A 10,706-nucleotide genomic window follows, 5' to 3' on the forward strand; every position below is an offset into this window, starting at 1 on the left:
TTAAGTCTCCGTCTCCTCAGTATTGGACAGAATATGACCAGTTATGTAAAATATATGAAGCTCCAATATTACTCTCAGAAAGAGAGATGACTAGTTTTTAAGGAAAAGTTTTTTGGGACTGCAGCTGTAGTTTGGGCTCAGTTGGAGGAAGAATGACTGGTGGGGGAGCAGACGTCGGTTGGTTCTTTAAGCGCCCCTCTGTTTATGAATGAGGGAGATTAAAAGAATGGTACCTTTGGAATCGGTCCAGTAGAGCCGCCGCGCAGCAACCGTGGCCACAACGCAATGTTACGAGGCAACGGTCAAGGGTTTTGTTCGCCAATAAAAGGCTCAAATTGTTATTCCAGTTCCTTACTAAGAGTCTGGCAACATTTCTTAGGTCTCGCCCAGTCAGCAACTTGCTCACATGTCTCGTGAGACTTGATGAAGGAAGATGGAGGCGCAAACATGAGAGAGAAAGAGAGAGTTGGATGACTTGAAGGAAAAGGTATGTCGTCACTTCTTTCAATGAAGAACACCCTGACTGAAAAGACTCATCAGATACGACTGCTTGTTCCAGATTGTCGATATTCTTTATTAATTGTTGTAAACACCCCCCCCCCCCCCCCCCCCCCCCGTAATGTGAGCACTCTCCAGAGCTTTGACAACCCAACTTTTTATTTTATTTTTGGCTGTGATGCAGTACACATAGTTTTACTTCTCTGTGCTGAGGATTTGAGGCATTCACCTCTGGAGTGGAGTGGAGGTGAGAAGTAATAAAAATGTTATTCAATTTGACTTATCAAACTGGTCCAACCTTCCAGAGCGTAGAGCTCCTTATATTATCCCTGAAATGATGCTGATGGAAACCCCGCCCCCTCCATGTTAGCAGACAAGACATGGACCAGACTAAAAACTCAAGTACACGTTAAATAAACGTTGCCCAAAGATGGTTTCTGTCATTTTTTGATGCGTTTGGTTTTAATCAGTAATTTGATGCCTAAGAAACGGGCCGAGGCGTCATGTGATTGGTCAGTCATGCTGTATCAGCGGGACCTGGATACCCTGGTTCCACCGTCCATCTTTGTATTCAGTTATTGTTCATCTCTATATGTCGTCATTTGTTGAGACCAATAAAGAGCTGAGAAGAAAGTGGATACTGGACACTGATCAGGTAAAATAAAATATCTGCTGACATTACAATCCTACGTCAACTGTATAGGATGATACTACTGTATATCAGTATGTTTAGTTTGTTCTGCAGCCAGAAAGAATTTTGTTTAGGTCTGTATTCCAGCTGGATACACAACTGTACTGTATTTCATGTTTGTAATCAATTCTCAGTGGAAACCAGCATCTGGTATACATCACACATTAGGAGGAGGACACTTGTTCAACAATACAACATAGGGAGGAGCTTCAACAATCTTTTGATGAGGTTTATGATATGTAAATTAGTTTGATTTACTTAACTGTGCGTACACATCGTCATTTTCCTCTGGTACAGTAAATAATTTCTTAGATTCTGGCTGGCAGTTGTTTTAGTAAAAAAAATAAGTTTTCTGATTTGGATAGAGGAGGCCAGTTATTGCTGCTGTTTACACAGTTTGAAGAGCCTTATTTAATTTGAATAATATAATCATAAGTGTTTTTTTCCACGACTCCATTATACTGCACAGGAGCTTCTGTTCTTCTGGTCCCTCGGGGTGACATGGACACAAGAGAGGTTTCAGAATCAGCTCAGCAGAGAGAAAAAAATCCCATTATTCTTGTGAAGAATAAAACCTGCACAGAAACTCGTGTGCACATTGTTTTATTGCATGAATAACAGAACAACATCGGAGGTGTTCCCAGCAGTTTTCTCCATCATGTACAGTATAGGAGCAAATATACAAACAAGCCTTGGAATTCAGCTGCGATGAAATGCAACATGACACAAAAAAGACAAATGGTCAAAAATCAAATCTAAACTATATATCACAGGCTCAAAACTGATCATGATCAGGAATGTTGTCAATCAGGAATTGCTTCTCTGATTAATCAGACTGCAAAAGGAGAATTCATAAAGAATACACGGATGGAAACAAAATGGTGGATGTGTCTCAGACAATCCAGGAATATGAGGGGGGTCTCGCTATAAACAGAAGTCTGTCTGAAGCTGCAAACAAGCTCTCACGTCATCGTTGTGCCAATTGTGCGTAGAACCAAAGGAATGTCCATTGTTCAGCCAATCATTTTGATTGCCTAACTTGACTGTCACGCGCACACACACAAAGAGACGTTGGGAATGCAAAGTCAGTGTGAAACTTCCTGGACCCATATACACAAACCACATCTGTCTCTGGTGATCCCATCCCATCACAAGCTGATTCTAAAAACATAACACTAGGTACCTGGTTAGTGACATACACAATATTAATAATTTAGTTTTTAATTTGCTGCCCTGCATTAAGCACTTGTAAAAAAAAAAAAAGTGATTTACAAATAATATGTATAGTTAAGTGTATTTGCATCTCAAACTTGTGTCTCCAGCCATCAGTTAACATGTCAACTGAATTCACACACAGTTCCGGAGGTTGTCACAAGGTTAACATGAATACACAATTAGTCATAAAATGATTTGTTTTTTCTACTCTGAATTAAATTAGTTTCATTAAAAAAATCTAAATCAACAAACAAGGCAGCATCGCATTCACTGCCGTCTTGTTAATTAGTAAGAACTCGTGTGACCCTGCGTTATGAACAGTCGCTCAGGCTTCACAGCTTTAACCTGAGCACTTGAACGCATCACAGCCCTCTTCAAACGCTGGGTTACTGTTGCTTCTCCACTTAAATGTACACTTGTTCTCTCTGCTCAGGTCTAACAAGGTAAAAACAGACCAAGGTCACTGAAGCTGCACGCGTGACGGGTCACAGGGGTTAAAGGGGGTTTAGTGTTGAATGCTGCTAAAGGCTCAGTCAGTGATCCACGAGGACACTCACGAGTGAACACTGAAGACAGAAGAGGAGGAGAGCAATGAGGAGGCGGTGGAGGAGCTGGTCTGGACTCGTGGGTTTCCCTCCAGGAGTCTCATTTGTCCTTCTTGGATTCGGACTCCTGCTGGTGGCCGCCGTCGTCTCCCTGCTGCTCTGGCTCCTCCTCCTCGGGGACGGGTGGGAACTTGGACTGGCTGAGCTTGTCCTCTTTCGTCTTGTTGAGCTGCTTGGATTTCTGGAAGAGCTCGTTCAGGTTGAACTCTCGGATGATGTTCTCCTGGGGGAGAGAGTCAGGTGTGTTCTTGAGTGGTGATGGCAAAATAAGTTACTTTACTACAGCAGCATAGTTTTGAACCAGAGGTTTGCCATTTTTCAAAACATGACAATTATTATTGAAAACACAAGCCATGTTTTTTTTCTAATAACCATGTCTAAAGTGTACTGTCCAATCTGACCTCAGTGAAGCTCCAGGATACAGCCCTCCCCTTCTTGTCCACCTGGGGGCGTCGCATCACCTCTTTCCCCCCCTGGAACAACACCAGAGAGGGCAGCTGCTTGGACAGAGGAGACGTAGACACCTTGTACCTGCAGAGTAGAATTAAATCCAGGAGAAAGTGTTTCTGGTCAGTGCTCACTGACAAAATAAAATCCAGAATTACAATAAAGTCTGCAAAACACTGGGAGACAAATGTCTCACGGAAGAAAGAGAATAAAAGACAAAAAGATCAAATGTCTTACCTTTTGGAAACCTCCCCATATCGTCCAATGTCCACTTTGCCAAACTTGAGGCCGGCACAGTTATACCTGAAACACGAGCAGCCGAAGTTATTATACATTTATTCATGTCGATGAGTGCACTTCACATGTTTACTGAGAGGACGGATGGGGTCGTACTTGAGGGAAAGGTCGGCATAGACAGAAGCAAAGGACTGGCACTCTGGAGACCAGTTGGCGAAAAACTCGACAATCCACGTCACGCGACTGTCTCTTTCCAGTTCATCCTGGAGAGAAAGACACACCCGCGCAACACACACGTTGATTTAGGATTAAAAACAAATTGTATGTCAGATATTTGCTCGACCCACTCTACCACTTTTACTCACGTCAATGGTTTTGTCGCTGAAGTACTTGATGTACTCTGGCCCCATGTAAAGAGGAGGTTTACACGTCATCAAAAACACTGAAATTCAAGGATCAACAGGAGACGAGGGTTAGTACTTCGTCAGAATTGGTGCTGCAAAAATTATTTCATTGACTGATTGATTAGTTAGAAAAATGTGATGATGTTATAAATGTGAATTACAGTTTCACACCCTCCAATGTGAGGATTTGCTGCTCTTCTGCGTCATCCATCATAAATTTAATACTGAGCGAGCGATAAGGAGATGTCCCCTTGAGATCAAGGAAATCACTTGAAATGGGCCAATGGCACTTTGTGTCATACTACATAGACAAATAATTATTTCTGTTTAAATACTTTTTTCATGAAGCTATGGAGGAGACTGTCATGGATATTGATTGACGTTTACAGCAGCCAATAGCGCAGAATGTGTGTTGACAGTAACTTGCACCTCAATATAGAATATCTGCTCTCTGTCGTCAACCGCCTACGCCTACGGATTCAACCGATAAGCGTGCAGCATAGGTCCCTGCGCACCGGTCACTAACTGACAGAATTTATCGTCACAGGGAGAGAATTTAAAAACCCCGATGGCATAGTCGTTGGAATCAGAATGATGAAATATCTATGAATCTTTCAATCTACATCTCATTTTTTCAGCAGCTCACTGTAGCTTTTAACAATCAAACAGTGAAACGGTGCATTTGCTGCCACTATTTTCAGCAGCAGATTAATTCACATTCGGCGCTCAAGTCAATATTTGGGACAGCAGAGTGTGTGTGTGTGTGTGTGTGTGTGTGTGTGTGTGTGTGTGTGTGTGTGTGTGTGTGTGTGTGTGCGCTCTCTGTGGCTCATATATATCAGGATTTGGATACACACACATTACTCTTATTAGACAAACAACACCCTGGCTTTCGGCACCAGAATTCATAGGAAAGGTGTGAGCTCATGTGAGTGTAGAATAGCAGTGGTTGGACTGACCTATGCAGAGTGTCAGGTAGAGCAATCCCAGCCTGATGTCCAGTCTGAAGAACAGAATGACGTTGGCCACTTTGCTGAACAGGATGATGTTTCCCACATGCTGCTCCACGGTAACTGACATGAAGCGATAAAGAAGGCGTCTCGTGAATTTTTTTCCAAACTCCACAGAAACAGTTTCAGTTAGCAGGAGGAGATAATGATGCTTAAAGGGGCAGGGAGCCATTCTGGAGAGAACTTGTTTCTCTCTTTGTTGTCGTGGTGATTTTACTGCTGTGGCCGGGCAGCGAACCAGCGACCACCGGTAAGGCGGTCCGACGCACTAACCACTGGGCCAAAACAGCAGAGGTGCAGCACCTCCCGCTAGCACGTCTCTAAAGGTCTGTAAAGGGATGTATACAAACTGCACTCGCATTGTTGTGTGGTGCAGTCCCTACCATTTTAAGTTTTCGATTTTAGAGTCGAAAACATGGATTTTTTTCCAGCACGCACACAAAAGGGAATGCTAACGGACTGTAAGGAAATATTGGCGGATTTTCACAAACGTGTATCGCTTTAGAATCGCTTACTGCCCCTTTAAGTGATGAAATCCTGACGAGTGCTGTTTCTAAGATTCAAATAGTGTGGTATCAGAAGGACAATGCTGACATTTTCTAAACAATACTCTGTCTACTACTTATAAGCCTTTTATTCTTGTCACAGTGTGAAAAAAAGTAATACATGAAACAAAACAATTTTACACTGTAAACTCAGATAATGATAATGACACATTTGGCAGGCAGGGAATGACAGTGACAGATACACGACTGTCAGGAATCATGTTTTGACTAGAGCTGCAACAGTTAATCGATTACTAAATGAATCGCTAACTATTTTAATAATCAATTAATCGGTTCAAGTAGTTTTCATGGGAAAAAAGTCAAGATTCTCTGATTTCAGCGTCTTAAATGTGAATATTTTCTGGTTTCTTTGCTCCTCTATGACAGTAAACTGAATATCTTTGGTGTGTGGACAAAACAAAACATCTTGGAATTTGGGAAACACAATCTTAGTTTTTCACAATTTTATGACATTTTATGGACCAAACAACCAATCGATTAATCGAGAAAACAATCGACCGATTAATCGATTATGAAAATTATCGTTAATTTCAGCCCTAGTTTTGACAGTTGACTGGTTTAGTCTCACTCGTACCATTACACGTCTTGTTACTTTATGTGGGTAATGGTTCAGGAATATCATTATCATCTTCAAAATGCCGCTCAGGGGAAATGAATCCAGCACAAAACACAATCAAAAATGCGTTTTACTCACTCGCTCGTCTGTTCTTCATCATGACGATGGCACTGAGGAACATGAGGATTTCCACTTCTCTCTGAAAACACAGATGTAACGCGTCTTATTGTGGTGTTGGTTTCGTTGAGCCAAGATGTAAATAATCTGCATATTTCACCAGACAAAAAGATACTTTTATGCTCCTTGAACTTTCACATCACACCTCATTGACAAAACATTTGAGGAAGCAGTAACATCACCGCACGGTTGTATGATCAGTATGGAGGAGGAATTATAAATCAATACCAGCAAAAGTGAGTAACAATATCTCCCAGCTGATTCTATTCTATAGTACATTAACATTACAATATTCTTTTGACAGTGTTATTAACAAGCACTAACCCTAATTCAATGGTAAAGTCGATAAACATTTAACACATGAGGTGGGAACACCCCAACACTGATTCTAAAAAGGAACATGTACTACTTTTCTTACTATCCAACAAGGAAGTGACGTCACAAACGTCATGCTTTAGCTTTGGTTAGCTAGCAACACACAGCTACACTGAATTGGGTCATTTTACTAAGAATACGCGATTCGGTATTCAAATATGTATATGCCGAACACAATATAACACATTGATCAATTGTAACACGTTATAAAATGAGTGATGCCACTGCCAATAGGCAAAATAGTGTGAATTTGCCATTTTTTTGACTGTAGTTTGGCCCGTCATCCTCTCCGTGCTGCAGCTAACGGCTAACGTCAGGTGGCCCTCGCATCCATCCTGCCCCGTCGATCCACCTGCGTGTCCGCCCGCAGAGCAGCTAAACCACGGAGCGAGTTGATCGATTAGATGACTAGAGGGCGACCCTCCGGCGGCGTGCACTGACCCAGTCGAAGTCGCAGGAGTTGCCGTCCTCCCGCTGCGTGTCCAGATGGTCGCAGACGCCGGGGGTCTTGCGCACGGCGAGGAAGGCGACGGACATGAAGAGGGAGGCTACGTAGTACGGCTTCAGCAGCCACTTGTACACCTGCGGCAGGTGGTACAGGAACGCGAACAGCGGCGTGAGCAGAGCCATCTTTCCGAACGGAGTTCTGCCGCTGAAACCGGAGGTGAAGCCCCAGAAAGGTGACGGAGCCTGCCGGTGACGAAGCCCGTTAGCTTACTGCGGTTAGCTCAGCGGTGACTAGCTCGGAGGTTTAAGGTTGACGGGAATGCAACTTCCTGTTTATTTAAAAAAAATAAAATTCTCTATAATTACACATCATGAATCGCCGCCGATATAGATGCAAATATATTTATTTGTCTATTTATAATGTGTCTAAACGAGTATCATATTGTTCTCTCTCTATTCTAATGCTTTTTTGTTCATCCATTGGCGCGTGTTATCCCCCCAAAATGAACACATATCCGCTTTTAATGTGTAAGCGGCAGACCAGACTTCCTGTTGAAGTTGTGGTTAACTCTCGAGAGCTTGGTTCAGTTCAGCAGTTTCCCATTGGCAGTAAATGGGAGGAAAGCCTGATGTAAAGGGGGCGGGAAGGTCAATCAGGACAAATGTGGTTTAACTCACAGGCATTTAAATGTAAATTAGTCATATACATTATGAAATGGCAACGGATAAATAAAGATATGATATTAATACTATGTTGAACCGAAAAGAAATGTAAAAATACAGCTGTTTTAAACTTTGCAATGGCCTCTTTCTATTCAAGTGTCCTGTACTAATACTATTACCAGTATTATTACTATGTGGGTTAGGCCCCAGGCACACTACATGATTTTCTAAGTTGATTTTCAAAAATCGCTGCTGCAGTGAAAAAAACGCACAACTAGACAGAAACAAGCCACGCATATAGTCTGAGCGATGATTTGTTCAGAAATTAGGAAAAGGCAGAAAATATGGGTGAATAATTGTGTTGTTGTGCTACAGTTCCTCCCCCAGTTTCCAGGTTGACGCACTCACAGTAACTATAGTTACTTTTCATCAATATCTTTTACGTAAAATATCTGATCAGTTTGCTGCATATACATTGTAATATGTAGATGTGTCATGAGTTGAAATAAGCTTCCCTTATATATAAAGAATATTGGCCAATATATCAATATCGGATATTTTTTCACTCTGTAATATCGGCATCTGCCCCAAAAATCCAATATCTGTCGGGCTCTACTAAAAACTATATGAAATTGCCTTGTTAGAAAAGGCTAAAATATTCAGCAGTTTGGGTTAAAGTAAACACATAAGTAATGAAACATATTGCACCGGCTGAGGAGAAATTGCACAGTTGTGGTGGATACAGGCAGATATATAAAGTTATAAAGTACAGAGGACGATAATGAATAACTAATGGCTAACATCCTCCTCTGACCCACCTCCTCGATGAGGTCCAGAGGGCAGGCCAGGACTGAGCAGGCTCTCCTAACCAGCTTGTTCTGTATTTTTCTGTCCCTCTCGGAGCTTCCACTGCCCCAACAGACCACTGCATAGAAGATGGCAGAAGCTACCACAGTGTCGTAGAATGTATTAACTGTCCCGCACAACCTATCGATGGAGGCGACTCTGGCCCTTCTTGTACAGGACATCTGTGCTGTGAGTCCAGTCCAGTTTGTTATTGAGGGGAACACCCAGGTACTGTATCTGTAATTCCCCATGAATTTGATGTCTGAACCCTGGATGTTCACCAGTGAAGTCTGAGTCACCTTGCTGCGGAAGTCTATCACCACCTCCTCTGTCTTGCTGGCATCGATGTGCAGGTGGTTCAGCTCACACCAGTTGACGAAGTTGGTGATGCCCTCCCCGTATTTCCAATTCATTCCGCTGTGATACACGACCAACGTAATGGCTGATTCATCTGAGATCCTCTGGAGGTGGCAGCTGTGTCTGTGTTGTATCTGCAAATACATGGGGTAAGCCAAAATTCTGAAATGTCAAGATCATTTTCAAGTCACAATTATGACATAATAAGTCAAGATATTTTTGATTTACCAATTAAAATGACGTAAATATGAACGAGGGGCGGATTGACCGTTTGTTTTTTTTTAAATCGGCAGAAATACAGAATACACTTTTTAAATTATTTAATTAAGAAATACTGGTAAAATACAGGAAAGGCATAGTTTGTGACATTTCCTCTACTGCAAAGACTCAACCAACTAGTGATAACAGGTGCTCTTCAGGGGAGACTTACTTTGTAATCATTTTAAGTTGTTACAGCAGGGTACAACAGTAATTTGAAGATGTGGTTTAATCTAAAACATGTAGAATCATGGGGTTAAAACTTCTATCATAATCTGTGCATGGCTGTAAAAAAGAAGTGTGCACAAGGCGGCCATCTTTTTGCTTTGGAGTTACATCACCCCGTGTGATTCATCACATGAATAACTGTATATAAAGATGACCAATAACTGTATATAAAGATGATCAATGACTGTGCATAGAGATGATCAATAACAGTATAGAAAGATGATCAATGACTATAAGTGAAGATGGTGACATGTCTCCACTTCCTCCCACTAAAAAAAAAGTTACGCTAAATTAAATAAATTCCTAGTAGTATGCATACAGAAACAAAACAAAAACGGGCAAAAACTAAATCAGTGCATAAATACATGTATAAATAAAAGTAGAAACCTGTGTGTGTGTGTGTGGGTGCGTGTTTGTATGTTTCAGTTGGGTTTTGGGTGTTGATTTTTATATTTTGTTTATATGCTATCAAAAAATGTCAATAAAGAGAATTTTGAGAAGAAAAAAAAATATATATCTATATATATCACATGGATACAAGTAAAAATGCATTTAACATGCACTATGAGTTTTTAGTTTGGTCCATGTCTGATCTGATAATATAGAGGAGGCCGGGTTTATTACCTAAACTGCAGTCAGCCACCAGGGGGCGTTCCAGGTGTTTTGGGTTTAGTTTTTGGAAGCTGTCATGTCATGTCCATCTTTAGGGTTAGTCAGTGGTTTGGTGTTTTGGTTGCCGTTATATTTGTTCATATACCAATATAGAAAAAAGATACAATGAAAATGATGTTTTAAATGTCATATATATGAACTCAAATGTTCGTTTCTAGACATGATAATAATGTTTATGAGTATTTTTCTTTCATTCATCACTTCCAAATGATCCTGCTCACAAAATTGTTTCTACACCTCCGTCGACATAGTGATGAGGTCATATAGGGAACTATTGCTCCTCTAGATGAAACGGCGATGATGTCATCGTCGTGGCCGTTAAAGTTGCTGTCCCGTGGGCCCGTGCTGAGTTCCTTCATCACTCCCTCCAACGTGCACAGGAAAAGCATGACCGCGGCCCACAGCGGGAAGAGAAGAGGGGTGGGAGGAGATCAGATCAGAAGACGTCTATCTC

At 41.6% G+C, this 10,706-nt stretch overlaps 1 protein-coding gene across 1 annotated transcript; it reads right to left on the reverse strand.

Annotated features, from left to right (window-relative positions):
• Positions 1–1,776: 1,776 nt before the first annotated feature.
• Positions 1,777–7,548, reverse strand: tmx2b (thioredoxin-related transmembrane protein 2b). Its single transcript, XM_047333817.1, has 8 exons — positions 7,223–7,548; positions 6,368–6,428; positions 5,057–5,170; positions 4,059–4,135; positions 3,850–3,956; positions 3,694–3,759; positions 3,411–3,540; positions 1,777–3,232 (listed from the first exon to the last, which is right to left on the reverse strand). Exons 1-8 carry the CDS (start codon positions 7,409–7,411, stop codon positions 3,050–3,052), a joined length of 927 nt encoding a protein of 308 aa, XP_047189773.1. The 5' UTR covers positions 7,412–7,548; the 3' UTR covers positions 1,777–3,049.
• Positions 7,549–10,706: the final 3,158 nt, after the last annotated feature.

This window comes from Scophthalmus maximus, chromosome 8, assembly GCF_022379125.1.
Source record: "Scophthalmus maximus strain ysfricsl-2021 chromosome 8, ASM2237912v1, whole genome shotgun sequence".
In the NCBI taxonomy this organism is placed as follows: domain Eukaryota; kingdom Metazoa; phylum Chordata; class Actinopteri; order Pleuronectiformes; family Scophthalmidae; genus Scophthalmus; species Scophthalmus maximus.